Raw genomic sequence first — 25,604 nt, 5'->3', positions numbered from 1 at the left:
TCGGGTGATGTGTTGCAAGTTTCGCATGCATAAAAAATAAAGCTGAATAAGAGTTTACAAGGCTCCGATTGACTTGGAAAAATCATTGTTGATTTCCAGATGCGCAAACACATGACAAGCCTGACAGTTCACAATGTCTGCAATGTTCCAGACAATCCCTTTAAGGCCGCTGCATCCATTCGGCAATACACCATCTAGGGCAAAACAATGTGCAGGTTTATTCAACAAAGACAATGACAAAGGCAACACCACACTCCTCCAATGCAGAAAATGGGAAATACGTGGTATCATGGTTGCCTGCAACAAGTGAACTGCTACCACCACATAATGGCAATGAGAATGGTCTGCGATGGAGGCCAGTTTCAGCTTGTACCCAATTCTAACGTGCAAGAGACTGCACGTTAGAATTGGGTTTCAAGCGAGGAAAGACCCGTCCTTATCCCCTGAAAAAGGGGTGTACGGTAAGTGTTTTACTTTAGTGTCTCTCTTGGGGATTGAAAGAAAAAGCAAGCTCCACCAGATACCAAATAGTTTCCACTGCAGGTCAATTCAGAGCACGCTTCACAAACCTCATGTCGCAGCATCCCAGCTCGGACCATCAGCTGCCGACAAGGCCTCTCCTTTCGTCCAGCCAGTGGGTGTGGACCGATGACAAGGTGGCTGTAACTTGATGGGCGTTCAGGGGAAATGGAACACAGTCCAACTCCCTCATTTTCTACGCTTGACGACTCTTCTACGAGAGCCCTTGGCTCCTCTGCGAGAGCCCTTGGCTCCTCTGCGAGAGCCCTTGGCTCCTCTGCGAGAGCCCTTCACTGGTCTGGGAGAATCCTCGACAACTGGTTCGCAAGGGACAACTGGTGGCTTAGGGTCGGTCTGCACTCGCACTGTCACACAAATGGTGGCGTCTAGGCAAACCTGCAAGCCTGCCAACATTTTCTGAGGGTTACCACCCTGGTACCAATCACAAATACAATCCATACTTAAGACGTACTCAAGGTTTACTTAAAGGGAGCGCCATCATCATCAACGGAGGGTGGGACGGGACAGGGGTTAATCCCCTCTCTCCCCAACCCGCCCGAAAGAAACTGCCAGGCTGACATCAATTAAAGTTTATTCATTCATTCTCTTATTCGTAAATTACTCTATCAAAATTCAAAAAACCCCACACTTGCCGCGAGAAGACTCTTGATAAATGAGAAAACACGCAAGAAGAAAATGTCGGTGGCGACGCCACCTTGAAGTTCTCACATCGATCGCCATGACATCAAAAATTTTGACAGTGCCTACTAGGACCTATGTCACTTACAATAAGTCAGAAGGAAGTACATTGTCCTCTGACGGGGCCATACCAAGCTTCAGGAAATTTCGTTGGGAAAAGGTTGCCGAAACACGAAAAATACACTTTAAAATCTGTGATGTCACACGCGGAGATTTCCAACGTCAGATTTAAAAATGACACTTCGACCCTGGTTTTCTCCTCTATTACTGACACAATTTTGAGGCACCCCAAAGGGGACATTTTTTGTTTCCATGATGCGCACTATCAACTCCCTCTACACACTGGAGTTAGACAACACGTATAAAATATTTTACATTGATTTTAAAGGAGTACTGACACAACATTTTGAAGGCAAGACAACTTGTGAGCATGATTTGTGGGGACACACACATGATCTACGAAATATCAATGATAGTATAGCCTAGAACATATCTCAAATCAATTTTGAAGTGCGTGTCGCATCACTACACGCAAAACACGCCTTTGGTTTACATGTAAACAACCAACCGTCACGTGCGTCCCGAGTTAGTGGTGGCTGCCACTATCTTTGCGAGCGCTCTCTCCTAGCAGACCTTTTCAACGAAAAGAGGGAGCAGACTTGCACGGTAGTACAAAGGCTGATGTCCTCACCTTGGCAGTTCATTTCTGGGGGTCACGCATATTTACAACGCCTCAGAGGGGATTATAAGAGCACCCAGGAAGCCTTCCTTGAAAAGAGTTCATGTCAACGCTGCGCTCATGTGCAAACAGTCTTGCGTGCTCACGTAGCCCGCTATGTTCACACGAAAGCCACTCTGGGTCGCGCCTCACTCGGCGCTCTCTGAAACTGACACTGCAACTGAGTGCTATAAAGCAGCCTCTAAATAATTAACCGTCGCACGCTCAAGCAAACGAACTTTCCAGCCGCGATAAGGGGGTCGTTAGCTAGCTATTGCAACAAAAAAAACAAGATGCGTAATTTTTGCGTCAGTGCTCCTTTAAAGTTTTCGTCCACCAGCATCTGCAAGCCAGTCCCACTGCAATGGACATTATCACGACAAGTCAACACAGTTCACTGGGTCTGTGTCTGCGTCCTGCATGCAGCCTAAATCGCAGAAATCGCTGTTGGAGTCGCCGGACCACAATGCACTCTTCGTTGTTTACGTGAACCACGCGTGACTGACAGCAAATGACAGAGCTGGCGCTTGTATTTCGCGAGTTGCAGTGTTCCCGTAACATCAGACTTGTGTTGACACATCACTGCAAAGCCGCTCCGTCAATAGCGAAACCGAAAGTGCTTTTTTATATGGTGGCGATATTCAGTGCATTCTTAAGCACTAGGACACTGTTTTTAGGGTTCTCGACACCCGTGTTTTTATTCAGAGCAACAAGCCGAAAACATTTAAGTTTCGTGCCAGTACTCCTTTAAAGTTATGATGGTGAAATTAACAACATTAGAGTTTTCACAGTAAAATTTGTCAAACAGATTCATTGTTTCACTTTCCTGTCCCTTTAAGACATACTGGTGTAGGGCTAGTTGGGTTAGTCATGATTGAATATGGCAGTGCATATCGAAACAAGGATGACATTAATAGAAGAGACAACTGCCTTGCCTTCCACTGTAGGGACTGCACCTGCTTACCAGAGTTGAAACATATGTAAGCCGTGCGCAGAGAAGAAAAAAGCAAGTTGACACAGGCTAGAAACACCAGAGATTTCTAAATGGAACGAACAGTGCCTTAGTTGTCCCCTGGTTACCTTGTCTGACAAAAAAAAAAAGGGGGGGGGGGGGCTCTTATGTACAATTAAACCTCAATATTGTGACTTCGTCGAACTTAAGTCGCCGACCGTTTATTCGGACACTGAAAATTTGGACATGCTCGTTCCTTCGGACACCTTTGCGGCACCGCCACTCGTTCCATTGAAGTAATGTAAACTCACGACCGAAAATTCGGACGCCCCACAGTGCGCCGTTCGATTTTTCCGGACTCCGGCTGGCAGATTGCGTGCAACATTGAACGCCACGACAAGCTGTCAGCAATGTTTACAATATTTTTGCTAGGTTGCTAGCACTGAAATGCTGCACTGGCGATAGCTGTAGATCGTGCCAGTGTCAAAATCCACGCAGAAATTGCCGATCTCCAAGGCTCTGTTAGCTACACGTAATGGTTGCCTTTTGGCTTTAGCCAGTCAAGTATGCATTGAACGGCTATTGCGGCCAACAGCAGGCCAAGCCAAGCCGAGATCGAAATCAGCTCCATAGAATTAATATACAGTAAAAGCTCGTTAATTCGAATTCCACGGGAACGCTGAGCAATTTCGAATTAAACAAAATTCGAAATAATGAAAGTGAGCAAAAATGGGTGGATTTCGGGGGTGGGGGCACGAAAAATATTTATTGGCCAAAAAAGTCGGTGATGACCATCTGCTTCTTTTCTCTGAATGCCACAGCTGCGGCTCTCTGTTCCAGCGCGCGGACGCGGCGCAGGGAATCCTCTTCACCCTCTTCAAAGCTGAAGAAGAGACGCGCCACATTAAGTGCCTCCATCACCGCAGAAGCTGACGGGCGCACAGGCGCTTCGTCATCTTCGTCTTCCTCACCTTCTGGCTCTTCAGCAACAGGCTGCGCACTGGCTACTTGAGCGATAATGTCCTCATCAGTCAGGGCACCACACACCGATGCACCGGTGTCAACTTCAACATAATCGGCAAAACGTACGCCCCGAAGAGTGTCGCGCAATGCCACTGGCATGAGCTCCTCAGCCCCGTCCACGTCGACGTCACAACTATCCTGCGCACTTCCAGCTGCAAATCCACTGTGGCGGAAACAGTTTGCGATTGTGGTCGCGGTCACCTGTTCCCATGTGCGCACCAACATGTGCATGGCAGTGAGCAGCGTAATGCCGAAGTCCTTCCTGTCGCCCACGCACAAAATCATTCTCTCCAGCATGTGACGCCTATAAAAGCACTTGATGTTCCTTATCACACCCTGGTCCATTGGCTGTAGGGCCGCAGTCGTATTTGCTGGAAGGAACACTAACTTTGTTGCTCTCAGCTCAATGTCGACGACAAGAAGAACGCGTCTGCCGCCCAGTTCCATTCGCCTGTCGAATTTCAGTAGCCACTTCCTGAATAGGTCACCTGTCATCCAGGCTTTCTTGTTTGCGGCGTACTCCGTCGGCAGTGACCGAATGTTTTTGAAGCACCGTGGCTTGAGTGCTTTGCCAATCACAAAAAGGGGGACCTTTTCCGTACCGGTCATATTTGCGGCGACCAGAACAGTGACACGCTCTTTGCTGCGCTTGCCGCCGGCACAGCTGTCTCCCTTGTAGGTGATCGTCTTGTCTGGCTGCAACTTGAAAAATAACGCTGTCTCGTCAGCGTTAAACACATCCTGTGGTGAGTAGCTTTCCAAGTACTGCTGCAGGGTGTCGCTTCTCCAAGTAGCGCATGTTTCGGCGTCCACTTCCTTTGCCTCGCCGGATAACGTGCGGAATACGAGATTGTGCCGCTCCCTTAAACGATGAAACCATCCCTCGGAGGCGACAAAGTCTTCAATGTCCAAGCGCAGGGCGAAATTGGCTGCCTTGGCCATGATGATAGGGCCGCTCAATGCGATACTCTGGGCTCTCGTTTCTTTAACCCAGATAATCAAAGCTGACTCCAGTTCCGGGAACTTCGCTGTCCTTAGCCTTTTTCGACTGGCGCCAAAATCCTCAGCTTCATAGGCGTTTTCAATGGCCGTCCTGTTGCGTATGTAGGTTGACAACGTGCTCAGAGGTATGCAGTGCTTCCTCGCAATTTCGTATTTGCTCGAGTTCCCTTGGTCAACCTCTCGCAAAATCTCCACCTTCTCCTTGACAGTCTTTGCGCAGTAGTTTCCCCGCGGCATCTTGCAACTTCGATGCGGAATAAGACGGCTTGACGGCGTGAACGAACAACATGCTCGAGGAACAAAGTGACGCTGCCGGGTGCGGCCTAGGACAGCTAGGACTACTCCGCCGACTCCTCAGCGTCCCGCGGGTCCCGCGTATACAAGTGGCGCCAGGCGCTGAGATAGCGGGAGGGCTACGGAAAAAAAAAAAAATTGCTCCCTGGATTTCGGAGGCCATACTTTGCTCGCCCTTTGCTCGGAGGCCACTTGAAGCTCGAAAAAACCGGTCGTGCTACCTATCGTTCGGCCGTAAAAGCTTCCACTAGTGTTTGACGATGATGACGCTCGGCGGCGCGCGCTTCGAATTATCCGTAGAGGCGGCAATTTCTGTTCGAATTAACGAATCGTTTTACACATGGTCTCCTATGCACTGCGGACCGGACTGCGGCAACCATTTCGAATTATCCAAAATTTCGAATTAATGAGGTGTGAATTAACGAGCTTTCACTGTACTGACTAAGTCAGTATATTAACTCTATGATCAGCTCGGTGCGGCGTTTGGTTTGAGGTGAATGACAGCGCGTACGAGTACAACGCGGATCCTAACTCGTACAAAGAGAGTACGCCAACACAAGTGCTGCAACATCAACTAGCCCAACGTCGTTCCCTTTTCGCGTTTGAGGGTTTGCGTTGTCAGATGTGTCTGTGGCTAAGCCTGATCTGTGTCCCAAGCTTTGTCTCACTCCCTTGTTTGTTGCTTGGCGTGCGAGGCTTGACTTGCTGAAATTGCTCCAACGCCGCCCGTTCCATGTGCGCCGTAAAAACTGAAGAAACGCGGCAACTACAAGGCCCTGACGATGGCGAAAAATGCAGCAATTATTCACCGGGTGGAAGGCAGCCGACCTCAATCCGAAGTTGCTTGAGAGTTTTCGCCAAGTTGCGCGATGAGATCATCCGTCAGCTAATCGAACCAGCGCATGTGGACAGTGACTGTCGTGATAACGCGCCTCCCACCACAGCGATTAAATGCGGATTTAGCGTGGGCCGTTGGAGTGCTATGGCCGACCCACAGGAGTGGCCAAACATTGGCTGAAATACAGGCCGACTAGCGTGCATGTGTACAGACGCGCATTGACAAGTTTTTTCTGGCCGCTGGGTCAATACAGGTGCTTTTTTCTGGTACTAAATCCTTTTTTTTTTCGGACTCCCGATTATTCAGACTTTACGGTAGTTCCCGCAGAGTCCGAATAAACGGTCAGTGACTGTATAACGAAAAGGTCAATTTAACGAAGTATTTCAATTTGTACATCTCCATGTCCATAGAACACCATGTATTTCAATCTTCCAAACAACGAAGAATGTTTACCCGCAATTTCAATAGAACGAAGTCTGACTGCCACCGCAAAGGAAGATGAAGGCAACAAAGCAAAACTACTTCTGCTGGTGCTCATGGCCACATGGTTGACTTACACGCGTTTTTTGTGGACATGTTTTTCAAAAGGCGCACCACACAAGAAGGAGCGTGCACTGCTGCTGCATGCAAAGGGTGCACCTCAATGCTCTTCTCGCCTTCAGAGCGGCAGAACAGGAGTGTAAGCGACTGATGCATGGCTAGAGACCGTATGCTTGGCATGCAGAAACTCTGGCCACGCTGGCACATCGCATCGCACACAATGCAGTGTCGTTCTGTATGCTGCGTCGCGCATGCCTTGCGTCAGCGGCTGATTCAGTGACAGTTATTCCTGCGTGTCGAGTAACGAGCACGAGTATCAGCAAAGGCGGTACAGTGAAACCTCGGTGATACGAATCTCATGGGACCACTAAAAATATTCATATCATCCGAAATTCGTATCACCAGAAAGCATGGAAAATTACCATGCGACAAAGGAAAGATGGCGTACATTTTCATTTATTGTTTTTCAGGGCCGCAAGAACATCAGGAAGAACCCTGAATGATTTTAATTCAAGTTTTTAGATGTCGGCAATCCTACCAGCACTCGTAAATATACAGCCCCTACGCACGTATTCAACTAATAAACTAGGTGCGTTGTGACCCGCAACAGCAGCAGCCCCTTCCAAATTTTAGTATGCTTTTTAGCATGACACCTGAGTACTGCAGCGAAAGTAACAAAAGAAGTGCTTTGAAGCGAGGGATCAAGGCCACAAAATTACAGAACCACGGTCCTGTGTTATGATGTTGTTATCGCGGAGGTGTTGGGGGATGTTTTTTTGGAGGTCTGCGGCGGTGCCCGCACAAATGCGACCTCGACGGTCGCGCATGTTGACGTTGTGAGGCCTGACCCCTTCGCTAAGACCGTCCTCGCCTTCTTTCAGTCCTCATACACATTTCATAGGATGCCTGATGCACGAGGCAGGCACGTGTAAACACAGTACGACAGCAGCCCGCGTCGACGCGTTAGAAGAAAAAAGCATGATGCTAATGTACTCTGTAATCTAAACGCGAAGGCACACGAAGGCACATAAGAGCCTCAAAAATTTCGCGCACACAATCTCGGAGGCCGTGACGAGTCTCTGAATTCTGACCGTAGCATTTCTGAATTCTGACCATTTATTCTGACCGTAACAAAAATTTCTTCTTACACCGTGCTTCTGACGATTTGGTGGTGCGGCGCGCATGCCCACGCTTGCGTTCCCGCACTCGCACGTGCTTGGCGCGTCTTCCGCGACAGCGTGAACAGCACCTCTTCGTACCTCGGCGGTAGTGTATGTTCGTATCGAACGTCGCTGGGTGAAAATCGGTTCGCAACAACCGTACTCCATTACATTGCAGGCCAATAGGCCTTGGCCGGGACCAACGAAAAATTCGTATCATCCCGAAATTCGTATGAACTGTGATCGTATCACCGAGGTTTCACTGTAGCAGTAAATGCAACAAGCTCTCAGTTATCTTGCAAGCGGTCGCAATTGTTTAGGAAACAGTCGTAACTGACGAGGCTGGTATCTTGCAAGCCATCGCAATTGGCGACAAAGAAAACGTGCCGCCACTTGTTTGGGGATATCGGAGCTCGCTCTCCGTGATCCCAAACTCGAAAAAAAAAAGAAAGAAAGCCTATTCCAAGAAATGCTGCGCGCAGGCTCTCCTAGCAGAGCATTTTTGCATTATGTTCGTGTAAAATTGAAAACCGACAGTAAACGAAGGCTATTAGAAGCTACACCAGTACCTCTATTAAGCGACAAGGGCGGATTTACTCGCCAGCAAGAGATATTTTTGAATAAGGTTATAGCCAATGCAGCATACACACCACATATAATTGACAAATGAATTAGACCCAGACAAGCAATTGCAAAGACTTCTCCTCGATGCCCAAACTGTCAACAATTATGCAGAGCAGATTTACACCACCTCATTTGGATTTGCTCAGCTTTCTCGCGAGGAAGAACACACATCCAACACTTGCCACACGAGGACATAAGCGCTTTAGGAAACATACTACAGTCGAATGATGAAGCACAAAAAGCACTTGCGAACTATGCTAGCATAAGTGGCCTGTTTCAAGTTGTGTAGAAGAGGTCGACCATCTCGCGCAAGAGCGACTCCATTGAACCTCTACCGCAAATGGATTCACGCCAAGTGATGTTTGTTTATTGTGCTTATGCTGTTCACCCAACAATCCCTTCCCCACCTATTCCCAACCTGCGGCCTAGAGCCTCCCTCTCCTGCGAAATAAAGGTTCAATTCATTCGTTTTATTCTGGACTCTGTGAAGAAAAGAATAAATTCCCAGGTGAGAGAAATTTAAGCTAACAGGTGTACTTACCGCAAGTGACAGTTTCTTCAGAAAGTACACTGCTACAACAACTTTTGAGCAGCCGACCAATATTTCTTGGAGCTCCTCGCAGTTACCAGCCGCCCAACTACGAGCTTTATAAAATTATGTGGATGCTTTGCCATGAAACTGACCTGTGAGACTTCTGTTAACCCTCTGTGCATCAGCAAGACACATGCGTCCCACTTTTCCTTCTGCAGAAAAATGTTTCCCACATCACCTGTCGCAATTAGTGCAATGCGAAGTGGCTGCTATGTTACCCAAGTCTACGGAAGTTCAAGAAAAACTGTTTTACCGCGGTTTCAGAACGTGGCAGTAGTGCCTCAGTGCCGTTGAAATTTGTTCCATTTTTTACGGAAGCTTTTGAATTTTCCTTTTGTTCAGATAAAAAAAAAAAAAAAGCTGTCACTCAAAATGCCTGGTAATTTTCTCTTTTCCTGGTTTTCTAGAGAGGCAGTTTCAGCTCCCAGTTATCATGTGTTTTTGTAGACTTGTGCAGTAACTTGACTGATAACTGCACCGAAACAAAGTCCTTTGCAAAATCGTCACGCTCTTCGCTAAGCCTAATTGTGGATAACGGTGCATGGGAATCATTTTCTTGCTATTATATACCCCTTGAAAAGTGGCCAGATAGTCAGGGACAGCATCAGTTCTCGCCCGTTTCGACAGCAGTAGAAGGGACAACAAAATCAACAAAAAATGGTTGGTGTATGCGGTGAAGCAAGCTTCACAAGAACAGACCACAGCCCTATGAGGGCTCTAGACGAATGTGCAGGTGCTGTTCTGCTGCTGGATACGAGGTGCTCACAACGCTCCTCTGCACAACTGGAGACGTGCCCTTCTGTGCCACTTGTTTTGGCCGTCTCATCCCAGATACCAGCTCATGTGATCGCATGACGGCACCTTCATGAGTCAGTGGGGTATGTGTGTCACACTTTTTTCCAGCAAAGTACTGGCTTGATTTTGGTGAAATTTCTTTTGAACTAATTCTTTGTGTTTTATATGTATATACCACAGCCGGTTTTTAGAACGTCGTGTCAAAAATATAGGCAAACCTACAAAGGGTTAAACCAATTAATAGCAGCTGCTGAAATTTGCAACACCAGAGCGGCTCATAGCTTGCTCGATTCAGCATGCAATGTCGCAAAAATGGAAACGTGGCCACCAGAAACAGAGGTGCATAATTCAGGTTGTCCCTATGCTTTCATGCGATCTTAGATTTCACCTTTATTGCTTTTGTAACGTGCAAGGATTTTGATGATGTGCATTTAATGGACTGAGTAAAACCTAATGATTTGGTGAGGTGAACAGTACAGCATCTGATCGCACGACTCTGGGTAACACCAGAAATTTTGATGACGAAAGCGTCGGCAGAACGAGCGTCATAGCTTTGCTTAGCCCACCTGAAATTCCCTTGGCTTTCTGCGCGACGCAAAGAGCAAAAGGATTCACAGCTGCGAAATCCCCTTTGCAGCTGTGAAGAAGCTGAGAAGGGGACTTCACGGACACAGCATCAAATCGCCATTGCCGGATCTCGGGTTCAACAAAATTTAATGTAAACGACTGATTTTTTTTCAAACTGCCATATTATTCCAAGCATTCTTGTGGCGCTTTCAATGTCTGAAATTCTTGGGCGACTGTACTTTGCATAAAAGGCCAAATTTTAATTTGACAAAGTAAACTGCCAATTTTACTGACTTCCTTTATATAGGGGTTTAATTGTATCTGCACGCAAGCCCACATACACCTGACTGCTCTTTTGGCAACAGAAGAAGGCCTCAAAGGTCTTACTTTCACCCAATTGTGCACACCAAAGCCAATTTCACGGCCAGAACATGTCATAGTGATTTGTATTTGTTATCCCCATGTTTGGATAACAAATACACATTTCAAAAGCCGTGCTTTTGCTGGAAGTGACCAGAAACATATCATGGGGGTCACATCCACCACTTGGTCTGGCTAATCACTTCGTCAATCCAGGCCAAGCTGAATGAAAAGTCGGCACTACCCTCCATGACTAATCAGCGCAGCTTACAACGTAACAGCGGGGTTCCCAGTGCACTGGTTCCTAGTGGAGCTACACAGGAACCGGCCGAAAACAACACAACAGCCAGAAAGACACGATAGCTAAGACCATAAAGGCAGAGCTACACTGTTAAGATGGCAAATACCATTAACATCTCACCACAGTTCTGGCATGCGGGCCATATGCTAAAAGACTGCAGCAGGTTTGTCTTGTGTGCCTTATCCTCAACGGAGGAAGCGGTTCTCCGACATTAAGTGTTCTATTATTTAAGCTAGGATGATGGAAAGTTTAGCGATTATGTATTTTCATGCGCCGATATCGAATATAAACACAGTTTTAACGTACACTGTGTCATAATTTGAAAATTGGCAATTACTGAAAACATCATTTATCACATTTTTATGGAACCAGCAGCAGAGATCTTGCCGTATCAAATGTTGTCGTTGGATTCTATCCATGCCACAGAGTGCGACAAGTGTAGTTTTATGGTTCTAGTTTTTCTAGAACAACAGTTGCAAAGTTTGAAATTCCCCACAACTTTTCTAAACATTCATGACTGCAGAAAATAATCGTTGACACCCTTTAGCACTTTCTAAAGTTCAGCTTCATTTGCACAACAAAAATGATCAAAATTGAGTGTTCCAAGGCAGAGAAAAGCTTGCCCATATATGTAGGGTTACAAAAAATGAAACAAAAAAATCAAAAGTCTGTTCGTCACTGATGCGACATAAAAGGCCGCTATGGCTAAAATTATGTCCTAGAACACATGAAAATTAGTGAGGTTAAGCACCAAAAGTGGCAGAATCTGAAAAAAAAAAAAAAAAAAAAAAAGCTTTCTAAAAATGTATTTCTATTTTTTACAAGCTTTGGTCCCAAAGAGCACCTTCCCCCTTTAAAGGGCCCCTAAACCACCTCCAATAATTTTTTAACGTTTCAAGTAAACGTACACATCCAGTTCAGAATGCAGTCACAACGGATAATGACAAACGCAGCAGCGCTACGAGCAACAGGCACACCACAACTTCCAAGAAACAATCCCCTGTCCTCTCTGGGCCTCTATAGTTAATCCACAGCGTTCACCGTGACGTCAACATTCACGCATGGTCATGTCATCCACAAAACGAACATGTTTGTCCACTCGCAGGTATGCGTGCTTGCCGCTCTTCCTCCTCGCCATGCGAGGAAGAGCACTCGGCCAGGAGGAGAGCCGAGCCGATGAACGGTATTTAGCGAAAGAAAGAGAAACCAGCCGGGCTACTTTTGGATCATCAAACATGTACATAACTCTTATTATGGCCCCATTTCGAAAAATTCTCATGGCTATGTGTTCACTGTAGACTCGAGCACAACTGCAACACCACAACTAAGTTTCGACCTCCGGGTGGTTTAGTGGCCCTTCAAACGGCAAAGGACACCTTCATAAAATCTCTCTTTATGACAAATGTGCCATTAAAAAGCAGGCTTGAGTAAATAGAGATCACGTTTTTTTCCTTATTCACAATTCAATCTACGTCTCTCGATTGCAGCACAAGTGTTAGGCCAAAAACATGATGAGTAAAATATCAACGTAAGGGAAATAAAAGTTGTGTTTTGGAATTTATGCGCCAATACTCTGTTCATAGTGAGGAACTCTAGATTAATTATGACCCCCTGGGGTTCTGCAATGTGCACCTAAACCTACATAAACGGGTGTTTTTGCACTCAGCCTCCATCAAAGTGTGGCCACCATGGCCAGTAAGATTGAATCCACACCCTCATGCTCAGCAATGCAGCTCGCGCTCAGCACCTTAGCCCTCTAAGCTACCATGGTAGGTAATATGAAAACTTCCCGAGGACAAATTCTCACAGAGTGACTCTTCACTAAAACATCAGGGCAGGTGACTTTTGCTAAAGCAACCAAAAAGTTAACAACACTGACGCCTTGTCCATGAAACCCAATTGGTCCCATGCTTCCGTGACCCTTTTAACTACTCATTACAAAAGGCCCCCGCCAACATACGAGCACTCGAGTCTCGTTGAAACTGGCGAGTGCAGAGTTCAGTGAGACGAGCACAAGTGGTCAAGTGAGAGGTGTGCCTCACCAGCATCCACGTGAGTCGCTTTAGCATAGAGGAAGCTGTCATCGGTTTGTGCACAGCATGTACACCTCGCAATCGGGGTTGTCTGCACGGCTGCTGTACTCATCACACAATGGCAGCTGCAACGGCACGTGTTGACCTGAAAGAGCAAACAACCGTCACTGCACTGTTACGTGCACTGCTCAAACATTAGCAATGATGTATACAGTGAAACCTTGTTACTGTGGAATTGCATCAGACATGGCGGTGCCTCCGTTATATCCAATATTCATCACAGGCATGTACTTCTTGCACAGTAATAGTATCAGTGAAAAATATTTCAGATTTTTGTCGTTATATCAGTGTTGGTTCTACTGAATTCCAACTGTAAACAAAAAGTGAGGAAATCGCAAAATATAATTCTGCATAGCCAAGCTCTGTTGCACAATATTACACCTGTAAATCTGGAGCTGCTCCAGCTGCAGCAGCTTATGCACGCATCAACAGGCCGCGACCTGCTCCTACGCCTAGGCTATACCGGCCAGCATCACGAAGCAGCTCGCCGCAAGTTCGCTCCCAACCACCTTTGTACAACTAATAAGGTCACCCCCCTACCTCGCAATACGGATCCCCGACTACATAAGGGCAGGCGCGAAGCCAGAGTGGAAGCCCTCGAACGAGAACACTGGCACAAGAACATTACATGCTATGTTGACGCCACCCACTACAACACTGCGAACACCAAGGCTGTAGCCACTGTTGTGGACCATTCGCTCCTAGAACGTACCAGCACCTCTGTGCGGTGCCACAATATCACCGAGGCTGAAGAAACGACCATTGCACTCACTCTTGCCCTCGGCTACAAACAGAGACGGTTGCTGACAGCTATGACGGACTCTCAAGGGGTTTGCCACACTTACCTACGTGGACGCATCAGCCAACCTGCCCTCAATATCATCCTGAACGCTACAGACACTGGCGAGCATCCCAATACACACACACATCCCCGGATTTGGCATTGGATCACACGTGCCCCGGGTCAAGTAGGCCTGGAGGGAAACCAGGCAGCAGATAGGGTAGCTCGATGGTATGAGAGCGGAGCACCCTCCAACACTGCCGTTCCCGTCCTGTGTGACTACTCGGCCATCTTCAAGGGGTCGTGAACAACTCCTCGGTCTTGGTCAAAAAATGCATCCTTCGGAAAGCAGACACTGCTATGAACAGCTCAGCCAAAGCTTGCAGTTTAGACGCGGAGCGTTAAGTCGCCATTTTCTCAGGTGCCCTCTTTTTACACAGAGGACCGTCCCGACTCTCTTCGTTAAGTGAGGCGCCTGCTGTTTGACGTCACACGACAGACAGCATGCTATTGGCCGATAGCCGACATAAATCGAGAGCGGCGTTCGGATCAGATGCACTTCTTGCCACGGGGTGCCGCCACTTGCCGGTGCCGCACTCCTACTCGCGTACACAAATCACAACGGGAGAGAGTGATAGAGTTTCATCGTGCGCGCTCGAGGGTCAAGACGCGTGCTGACGTAACTTCTTTCCCCCATGCCATCCATCCCTGTGTAGCTTCCAGTGCGCTCGTCGGGACAAGAGAGAAAGCGCTGGGGGCGTGTGCCAAACCCCCGTAACTCTGCTCGTTCTTGACGGATTCGAGAAATTTTTGCGGCACTCGATTCGGGAGGCAGTAAACTCCGATACTGAGGTGATTAGATCATTACTTGAAAAAGTGGTTCATGACCTCTTTAAACCATTAGAGGACTTCGGAGAACCTATTCCCTACCCCACCGAACACTAAATAAAGAGGCATTGGTCAGTTGGAGATGAATTCCAAGTGGCGCGTTTTCAAATTTGCACACCCTCTGTAAGATGCATCCTTCAGCATGCTCTCCTTGCTGCCCATGGTGCTCAGCCAACACTACCCTATACAACATCACATGGGCATGTCAGACCATTATTATTACTATGTTTTATTGGCGCAAGGACATCTAAGGCCAAAGAGCGCCAGCGCAAGTCTCATAGTTTCAGTTTAGTTGTCTAAAATCACTAGTTATGATAACTGCTGTTCAGGGGCATATCTATAAAATATATATAGCTACGGTGTCTCTAAAAATGAATGTCTATTCCATTACAAGGCCTTGAATTCGTTGGCTGCAGGTTCTCACAGTAGATGAGTCAGCAAGGTCCAAGTACCTCACAGCCGAATTCTTGCCTGCGCAAGAACTGCGAGGGCTCGGACGTACTTCAACACGCACGGCAACAGGCTGTACCTCACATGTGAGGCCCAGCCTGGTGACTAGGTTGGAATGATACCATTTCTAAAAACGTGATTTTTGCAAGGTATTTAAGAAGTCGCTTATGGTAAACATTGGCTCGAGTGATAAGAATAGCGCGGGATGAGGTGGAATATGATGGCGGTAAAGTTCTCTAAAATGGGTCAGTCGCTCTTGGTGAAGTGCGGGGCATTGAATTAGGACATGCAGAATGGATAGATTCTCTGCACAGTGTATACATGTTGGTGGATCACTGCCTGTCAGGACGTGTTTACATGTGGCATAGGTGTGGCCTATCCTGAGCCGTACTAGGGTGACTTCGGTGAATCTGTTGAGTTTTTGTGGGATAGGTTTTGTTATTTGCGGTTTTACTAGATGGAGCTTGTTGTCAACTTGTTTGTCCCATTCAGCTTGCCAGTGTCTACGTAGCGCTCTCCATACAACAGGTTTTAGGTCCACACCAGGAACAGAATTTACATCTATAGTGTGCCAACTAGCTGCTTCTCGGGTATTCTTGTCCACTATTTTATTGGCTGCGATCCCAGAGTGACCTGGCACCCAGCATAGAACTATAGAAAGGTTTAAGTTATAAGCTGCATTGATAGTATTAAGAAGCTTGTTGAAAACAGTGTTTTTGCTGTACTTGCCACAGGACAAGGCCGTGTCAGACCATTACAGCTTTACCCCCAATACAACATCCTGCAGAGGAACGAAGGGAAGAGCTGCTGGCCAGCAAGAACCTGGAAGATCAGCAGAAATCTGACTGACCGAGCCCGCAGAGCGCGTGCTGCAAACGAAGTCCTGGACTGAGGGCCCCTCCACCACAGGCCAAGAACCAACAACTATCTGGAGCTTCTCCACAGAAATTGTACTGCAAAAAAGTTTTCACCACCCCTACCCAAATACACCTTCCCACAACATATAGATCCCATACAGATTACCTAACAGAACTATCACAGCAGCCATTACATCGAAAAACACAGAACAGGATTATAAACTGATACACACTAAGCACACTGTATGATTTTTCGTCCAAACGCAAGACAAGTGCACTCTATCAGCCATGACAAAGATTGGTGGTGCTCGTAGATGCCAACGCATGTCCCACCAAAATAATGCGAGAATCTCGTCAAAGTTGTTGCATCCCCAAAAGTGGAGAAAGAATAATACTGACCCTGTATGCAATGAAGTTTTGGAAATAATTTGTTGCCTTTACATAGGATTTCAGACTGCACAGTTCCTGCTTGGTCGCTTGTGGTTTTCCAATATAAAGCCACTCACTTCAATAAAACTTCCTCTTATGCTCCTTCGCAAAACAATGCATTCTACATCATTACAAAAGAACATTAATGTAGTGCATAGTGCGCATTTGCACCCAAACTTGAATCACCAGCAGATTAGAGTAAGATCAAGAGAATTCACTTTGCCTAAGACCTCCGCTTTTAATCTCGGACGTTAGTTCAGTGCCACGTTAATAAATACAGCAGTACTTGCAGTAGCTTTTGATGAAAGTTATAAATAACGATTTTCCATATCACTATTTCATGGATATCATAAGCTAAGGTTCCTTGAGTATGTGCACCTAAGGAAAGAACAGGTGTGCTAAATTCGCATGCAGAACAAAAACCAAAACTGCCTGCAAATAGACTACTTGGCGTATTAAAGGGACACTAAAGGCAAATATTAAGTCGACGTTGATTGCTGAAATAGCGGTCCAGAAACCTCGTAGTGCTGCTTTTGTGCCAAGGAAGTGCTTATTTTGAAATAAAATCACGTTTTTAGTGGTCCGCATCGCGTTAGCGCGCTTCAAATCTCCCGCCTGAAAATACGACTCTCATACGTCACTGCTGCCGTGCCCAACGTTGCCCGCTTTTACTGCGCGGCCGCCGACACTAGTAGCAGCAGAGCGGAAGTAGCGGGACCCACAGTAGCAACAACGGCGCTGCGGCAAAGACTTGATCGGATGGGCACATTCAAAGCCGTCACCAAGTTGCGGTTGGTCTCGTAATCCTCAGTACGAAAGTGCAGCGAGCACACACGCAGAGGTTTTGACTGTTTAGCACACTGGCGCAATGGCATGACACTAAGCCACTTCGAGCGTAAGGGTTCATTCCGCGGCACCCAGTGAAAAGACACACCGGTTTCCTTGCTTCAGCACTGGCATCGTGCACCATTCGAGCATCCGGCAATATCACACGCATGCGGCATTTCGTCGAACTTTCTGTCAGAGCGACTTTCACGAGCGCGCAAAACACGCACGGCAGTACGCGATCCCGAAACTACCACTGAGACGGGCGAGGCACAGTTCGGCGAAAACGGAACCTTTGAACCATGTTTGAACCACGCGCGCCGTTCCCCATGGCAACGCCACGGAGGTTTTGTTTTCCATGAATCAAGCGGAAACGAACAAACAGCATTTTATTACGTCTTTTGGTGCTCGGAATGTTCTTTTTTTACTGCTGCTAGTTTGATTACTAGTGATTTATTGTAGGCCGACTTCCCTACGTCATCGGGATCACTTCGAAAATGTCCCACTCGTGGCGCTCATCATGTGATACATTTAGCTTAATTTCTCGGTAAGTAGGGCACTGCTGTTGATAATATTGCCGTTTTAGAAGTTGTCATACATTGGGCTTTCACTCTGACATAAATTGTTATTTGCCTTTAGTGTCCCTTTAATATATGTACAGAGCTCCGCCCACACAGCTTTGGCTGCACTTGCACAGAAAGTTATCACTGGATGCATAAAGGGTATGACTACAAGTGAACGATGTAGCATGTAGTACCATCACATTCAAGAATACACAAGTGGAGATATCGTTTTCAGTGAGAAATGGAAAATTAAAGCACCAGGTAAAAGTAACACATATTTCATCAAGAGCCTACAGAGGGACCAAAAAGACAAAGCTTGAACTGAAAGGTTTAAAGCAAGTGGATGCACACTCACCACCTTAGTGACATGTGTCAGCATGCTGGGGACACATGTCTGTGTGATGGAGACATCTGTCTGCGTGCTGGTTGTGGATTGCCTCTGCACACCTCTTGAGTAAGTCTGCACAAACTTCGTGCTTGTCTCAGGATGGCAGCTACAGTAGCATTTCGAAACCTGCAGAATAAATTAAATGTACTGACAATAAGCAATGCAGAGTACTGCAAGAAGAGAGTAGTGGCAACACCCTATCAACACAATGGTAAAATGGAACGCAACGTAACAATGCCCCCCCCCCCCCCAATTCCGTTGCACTGAAACTGCATCGTCTCCTCTTTTTGTCCGGTATTGCTGGATACAACGGACACACGCGTCTAATTTACTCAGGATAAAACAAGCCATGAAGCCAGATGACTGGCTTGTAGGCTTTCGTGACCGCACCTATTCCCATCGATAGTATGTTATCGATGGACACAATTCCAAATTTTGGTGCTCTCCAAGCGCCTTTGTACAGCTAGCGCCATCCAAAGCGTAAAAAGGGGAAGTATTTTATCAGTTTCACTTTTCAGTTTCTTTTCTCCACCGCAGGGGGATTTTTAAGGTTCCTTCACAGTCGGGGAGGCGAGTGCTCGTGGTTTCGGTTACGGCATCGACGTCACTCGCTGATGCTCCACAGGAACAACGAATTTCAACAGATTCCAATGAATCCAAGCTGCAATCTCTGGATGATGGTAGTAGCACAGACACGGAAGACAACTTCGATTCGTCAGACTTCAGTACGAACCGCAAAAGTGAGTTTGACCGCCCCCGGAACATGAGCAGGTATCCACCAGCAAATATTGCTTTCTCTCGGGCTGTTTTATCGCTGCCACGCATGTGATGTAAACATAGCTAGCATGTTCTAAAAGTCAAAGCTCTTATCTGCAGGGTGTCAACTTCGTTCGAGCGTGCTGCACCGGCTGCACAAAGAGTGGAGTTCCCTCGCAAAGATTGCTTGGAGTAGACCTTGGCCTAGTACTCCGGAGTGACGCACATCAGTTTCTTCGCGTTGTTTTTCACCGCCGAAGTCACCAGAGAGATATGCAACCACACAAGTAAGTATGTGTGGATGGATATTTTCAAAAAGCAAACGAACAGTCACAGGGACGGATCCTTGAGGGAGGTCACTGAGGAGAAGATGCGCAAGTTTGTCGGACTTTCGGTGTAGATGGGAATCGCCAAAGTCCCGCGCCTGCATTGTTATTGAAGTCGACACGTATTTTCAGGCATTCTTCCACCGTCAGTGGTGCCAAGGAAAAGGTTCAAGGCATTGCTCGCCTTCTTGAGTGTCTCTGATCAGGAGAAAACGATCGACGCGTCCCACGGAAAGCTTCACCACATGTCTTCTTTACTTCAACACACGAACTATTCATCCTCGCTATTTTTTCAACCGCGTCAACTTTGCCATGGATGGCAGAATGGTGAAATCTAAAGGTTGATCTGGTCTTCGACAGTACATGAGGGACAAAGTGGTCAAATGGGGAAAAAAATTATGGATTTTGGCAGGTTCGGAAATGGGGTACACGATTCATTTCAGCGTATACAGTCGCCGGCCGATAATTCGGACATGCTCGGTAATTCGGACAGTCGCGCGGCACCGCCGATGATCCCATAGAAGTAATGTGTAAAGACGACTGATATTTCTGACAGCTGCGAGATGTACATTCGATAATCCGGACCCTGTCCGAGACTGCCACGCGCGCCAAATCGCCAGCCATTATCTCCTCCGGCACCCGTACCATACAAAGTATGGCCTCAGAGATCAAAACGAAAGCTAATTGGTGATCTATGAGGCTCTATTTCGATCGCTACTTTACGCCTCAGATTTGTGATTGGAAATGCTGATCTTGGAGGCACTGGTCAACTGTGGGAAATCGTATCGACATCGCGAACATCCGACATTCCGGTTCATGTATCCCCACGCTGCGCTGCCATGTGCTGCTATCACCGCCATTTTATCGAATGCGTCTGCGGTAAAGCGTTCTGCGCGCGCGTTTATTTTTATCTTGATACTTGCTTTATTTTACGCTCTGCTGTCTCAAAAGATCAGAGTTAAATGGTGCCAACGGTGCCCTCACAGCCAGCGCCGAAGGCCGCGCCGATGACAACGAAAGGCGGCAGATAGTACATGCAAAGGCGCCTCAGGGCCGGCCCCCAGCACCAACCACAAAAAATTGAAAAATACCTGAACCGCAAACTATGCTACGAAGAAAGGAAAGTTGAGCAAAAAAATGTTTTCTGTAAAACATGTGCAGCCAACCTTCGTTTCACCACATCGAGAAGCTGCTTCACGCAGTGGCATGATAAGCACCAGTACTCATACTTCTGAGTGTATGTAAATAACTTTTGTACTTACAGAGCTTATTTGCAGAGTTATTGTATAGGGCCTTATATTCAAAGTGAATATTTTGATTTTTTTTGCTTACTTTGTGTTACTTTTTTTTGCTTACTTTGTTATTTTTGCTACTTTTTTTGTCTTTATAACCTTTTTATAAAATTCATAATAAATCTTTTGCTTGAAATTAAAGGGCCAGTTACAACCCCGAGGTCCAAAAATTGCAATGAAGAAAAATATGGGCACTTTTGCGATGTGAACATGCTGCCGCAAGAATTTTGCACGTACGTGCTATAATAAGGAAGTTACACGGGTTAGAACGTCCGTTTCAGCTGGTTTCAAATTTTCACGCGGCCTCGCCACCCTTCTCCGCCGGGGAAGGCGTAGCCCGTCGTCACGACTCCGCCCACTTCAGCAATGTGACAGGACGTCAGCAATTGACGTCATCGGCGAGCTCGATCAGTCGCTATGCATTTCCGCTTGCTGTGGCTCCTGGTTGTTTATTGTTTACATTGTCGCACGTGGTCCATAACATTACGGGCAGTTTTCAGCTCTTCAATATTTTTAAACCTTTGTGACAGTTCACAATGCAGCAGGAATGCGTGCTTACTTTCCAAGACGACGAAGGGGCGCGAGAGAAAAGAACCCCGCTTGCCGCGCGTGTAATGGGAAAACCAAGCAAGCACGAACCGTCCGAGCTACAGGAGGTTCCCCGTCTCTTCGCTAGATTTGCAGCAGACAAGTGAACAATGCTTCCTCTATGTGTTGCTCATGTCGAAGGCCAAGTGCGTGCAGGTGCTACGCAGTGCGAGGAATATATGCGCAACAACCTGACAACTGCATGGCCGAAACCACATCACCACAGGGCCAAGAAACAAAGCGCAGTTTCGTAGCGGTGGGTGGGAACAGGAACTGACGTTGCTGAGGCCTGGTTTAGACCAATTGACGAGCTCAGTGGTACGTCAAGTTGCCCATGGGCAAGTTTGCGTCACTGCGCGTACAAGTGGGATCGGTCAGGCGAAGGAAAGAGGCGCGGGAATTGTTTTTCGAAATGGAGGGTCTGCGCGGTGCGCAGCGCTGTAATATTCGGAAAGTGTGATCACCGCGCTATACGAATTGGCGAGCTTGTTTGGAGGGCATAAAAAGAAAGATGGAGCCTGTTTACTGGCCCCTTAATACAGTTGGAATGAAGAATTCTTCCTTTATCATTTGGTACCCTATACTTCAGCATCAATCATTTTCTGCGGCAGGAAAAAAATATTTCCTGGACTACCCAAAAACAACAAATTTTTTTCACGGTAACGAAAGTGTTAAGAGAGACACTAATGCTGGATTCCAACAGTGCATTCCAATGGCGGAGTCTGAGCAAGTTTGTTCTAACAGAGTGAGGGCGTCAAGTGTTCAGAGTTTGGGTGGATTCAGAGCAAGAGTCACTCAATAGAGCAGGAAAAGTTGCTCCACCAAACTCAGTGGAGTGGTCCAGAACTTGTGGAGATAGGTTTAGCACAAAGCTTACCCTACGAGGCGACCGGCAAGGGACGCGACGCTCTCCACTGCCGCAGCGAACAAAGACGCTACAGCCGGGTTCGTCGACTCCGGCACGGCGCAGAAAAGGCACGCGAGGCAGGATGTCAACAAACAACACGGGTTTATTAACCCAAGGTGCAGCACAGTACGACAGTCACGGGCTTGCAGGCCGTAAGGGGAACTCCGCAAGACCGATCGAGTACGCTTGCCAGCGGCGCTACGACTATCACACAAAGGGCAGCAGTCGAGCACACGAACGAGAAGCCGCCTGCTAGAGCAGCGCGTCAACCTCACGTGCTAGCCTGGGAGCATCTCACGCGGGCAAGCCCGCGCGAGACAGAAGCGAGCTCAAGGGGGAAGGGGGTTGTTACTGGCGGCCAATGAGGACAGGCGTCGCGCAGTGACATAAGCTAGCTTGGTGGCGTGAGCATGTCGAGGCATGCCCGGACGCGTGCCCGCGCGCCGGGAGGCCGACGCATGGCTCGCACCAGACAAAGAGGCCTGGCGCTGCCGCTGTGGTCACCATACCGCCGATTAGCGGCGGTCCCCGGCGCTCGAGCCGCGCGGGGCCAACACGCGCGCTAGCTGGGGAACGAGGCGCCAAAGGGGAGGGCGCGCTCGATTCCCACATTCCCCCCTCCTAAAGACCGAGGCCAGCCTGTGAAAGAGGCTGTCTGAGGCCAACTGGCAAGGTCAGCTCAGCCGCAAGGGGGCTGGCCAACGGGGCAAAGTCCAACAGGAAAGGGGGTGTCGTCTTCCCGAAGGTACAAGCCCATTGGTCGGCCATGGCCACACAAAAGTTCCATCGAAAGTTCCACCACTCGGAGGAACGGGGGCAAGACTGCACAAGGGCGGGCAGCCAGCCCGCTTGAAGCTCACCGGACTGGAGAAGTTGGCAGCCGGGAACGTACGAGGCGTGGCTGCCAGTTGCGTGCGGCAGCCAACCGCCGAAAGTCGCTGGGACGGGGGCCACACAGGAACGGCAGGCAGGAACAGCAGGCCGCCAGGAACGGAAGCCGGAGTGACCACGCTCGGGCCTGGGCCAAAGCTTGAGTGGGGGGACCAGCCGCGGAGGGCGGCTGCCGAAGCTGTCAGGTGGGCCAGGCAGGATGGAGGTGGCTGCAGGGCAGAAGGCAGGAATCAGGCCACAGCTGGGAGGACCAGGGAACGGCAGGCCATCAGGTCTGGAACAGGCTGGTGGCATGGTAGGCGCAGGGAGACGACGGGGCGATGCAGGAGTGGACAGAAATGCCCCCGGCATAGCCGGCTTGCCAAAAAGGGGTGCCTGCCTGACAGTGCTGCCCAACAAAAGGGGGCGCTTGCCAGGTTATGGCTTGGACAACACACCAGAGGGTATTTTCGGCCAAGAGGGCATTCTACCACTTCCAGACGTGTGCTGCCGCACCTTAGCGGTTATCTCCATTCACTGTCAAGGTATGGAATAAAGTCCAGCTACCTGTTAGTGGGAGAAAGGTTGCTTAAGTGCGTTTCCACAGGTTCTACTGGTGGCGTGACTTGGGGCCAGCCTTACGGTTTTTCTGCGGTTGTGTGACCGCCTCCCCCCCTCCCAAGTCGCTGCTGCGGGCAACGAAAGGGTTTGAGGGCGGCTGCATGAGCCCGGGGGTCTTGCCCGCACGAGACTGCACGCATTGTCACATGAGGAGTGAAGAGTGTCACGTTTATGCCTGGCCAGGTAGCAGAGCGGCACAACTTTTAGAAAGTCTTACGGCCACTCGCATGTCCGGCCAACCGCGAGTCGTGGAAATAGCCGAGGGTGACTTTCCTTAGACTGCGGGGTACCCCCACCTTAAAATACTCCTTGGGAGGCTTCTTCCGGTGGGATGTGGAGCGCAGGCGAACTCCGCCGGCGACAAACAGATGCGAATCCAACGTGCCCGCAGCAATACCAGACTGCGTAAACGGCACACGGCGCCGACAGCAATACCAGGCTGTCAATAAGCGCCCGCTCCTTGGGAGCACAGCTCTTGGAGCCCACAACGGGTCGCACTCTGTGCCTTTGGTATCTCTTCTCTGCTTAACACGATACCGGTTGAAGTGACGTGCTCACCCAAGGCGATCGACTCAAAAGTCAATTCGCCGTCGGGGTTCGCTCCTTTCGACCCATTGGAGCCAGAGGCCCCGGAGTCTACTCGACGCGACTGCTCTCGGGAGTGGCGAACACAAGTGTCACACCGAAACGGGGGCACGCGGCAAGGCGTGAGCCACGAAGTATGAACTCCCTTTCTGGTAGCGCAGAACAAAGTTGTATCGCTGCATAGTCAACGCCCAGCGCGCGAGGCGGCCCGAAGGCTCACGCAAGCGCTTAAGCCAGACGAGCGCCATGGGGTCCGTTTCCTCCACCAATGGCACTACGTTGACAGCAGTCAAGCTACCGGCGAGCAAAATCTCGAGTGGCGTCCCGTACTTAAAGGCAGCGGTAGCCACTACGAGGATTGCAAGTGGTTGTAGGGCGCCAAAAGGGACGACCCCGTAGCCACCGATTAGGAAGTCATTCACGATACCCGTGCGCGCGAGAAAGACGCGATCGAGAATCACGGGTAGCGAAAGACCAGGGAGATGCACAAAGCGCTGACGGCGCGCGCGATTCTCCCAGCGCACAACCAACCGCGAAGCGCCGCACGAAACAGCGGTTCTGCTCGTGAGATGGAGGGCAATGTTTTGCCTGGAGCCGTGCCGCAATTGTGTGCAGCGGCTCCGAGGCAGGCGCCGCCGTTCGAGGGTCGTGCGCCTGTATCTCCGCCATGCACACCAGACCCAAAGGGGCCAATAAACGGCACTGAGAAGAGTAGGGTTTCCGCACCGACGCAACCGACGGATGCATGACGCCTCACGCGACGGGCAAAGAAATCGACAAGGGAGCACGGTGGCTCGCATTTGCCGAAAGCGTCGCCCAAGCGCGCATGAGGAAAATGATCGTCGGAAAACGCGGCGACGGTGTCGCCTATGCGAGCTGGCTCGCGGACGACACTGTCAACCCTTCACGCTCGTGACAACGATGGGGCAGCGAGCGTGTGAATGCCAGCACCATGTGGCCTAAGTAGGGACGCTCCGGTGAGGCGGTTTGGTCACTCAGCTGCGCTGCTAACCATAGGCGGAGAGTTTTCATTTTACCGGAGGGGGCGGGGGCCCGACTTGTTCTTCCACATTTCTCTCTCACTCTACCTATATATATATATATATATATATATATATATATATATATATATATATATATATATATATATATATATATAGAGAGAGAGAGAGAGAGAGAGAGAGAGAGAGAGAGAGAGGAGTCCAACTTCCAAATTAAAGAATTTAATGTAACTTTCGTCTCTTAGGTGCCCGCGATATCATAATGAAGATCTGTAAGTGGAAGACCCTAGATTTCCACCTCGTAACTCTTGGCTCGAAGCGAAAAAGGTCGCCTTCGTTGACTGCGTCGCGTAAAATCGATTCACGCAATGCGTGGGGTTAGGCTTTACTTTGTTAAAAC

The 25,604-nt window shown here is 48.6% G+C and overlaps 1 protein-coding gene across 2 annotated transcripts in view; it reads right to left on the bottom strand.

Moving 5' to 3' along the window:
• The window catches only part of LOC119383891 (uncharacterized), a 58,093-nt gene that overhangs the window by 3,545 nt on the left and 28,944 nt on the right, over positions 1 to 25,604 (bottom strand). For both annotated transcript variants that reach the window (XM_049412704.1, XM_049412703.1), the window contains exons 3-6: positions 22,988 to 23,227; positions 18,226 to 18,384; positions 13,027 to 13,162; positions 570 to 923 (exon numbers count right to left, since the gene is read on the bottom strand). In XM_049412704.1, the coding sequence (XP_049268661.1) occupies positions 709 to 923; positions 13,027 to 13,162; positions 18,226 to 18,384; positions 22,988 to 23,227 (750 nt within the window). In that variant the 3' untranslated portion in view covers positions 570 to 708. The remainder of the gene's footprint in view (positions 1 to 569; positions 924 to 13,026; positions 13,163 to 18,225; positions 18,385 to 22,987; positions 23,228 to 25,604) is intronic.

Source organism: Rhipicephalus sanguineus, chromosome 2 (assembly GCF_013339695.2).
Source record: "Rhipicephalus sanguineus isolate Rsan-2018 chromosome 2, BIME_Rsan_1.4, whole genome shotgun sequence".
Taxonomy (NCBI): Eukaryota; Metazoa; Arthropoda; class Arachnida; order Ixodida; family Ixodidae; genus Rhipicephalus; species Rhipicephalus sanguineus.
This window is presented reverse-complemented; position numbering and strand designations above follow the sequence as displayed.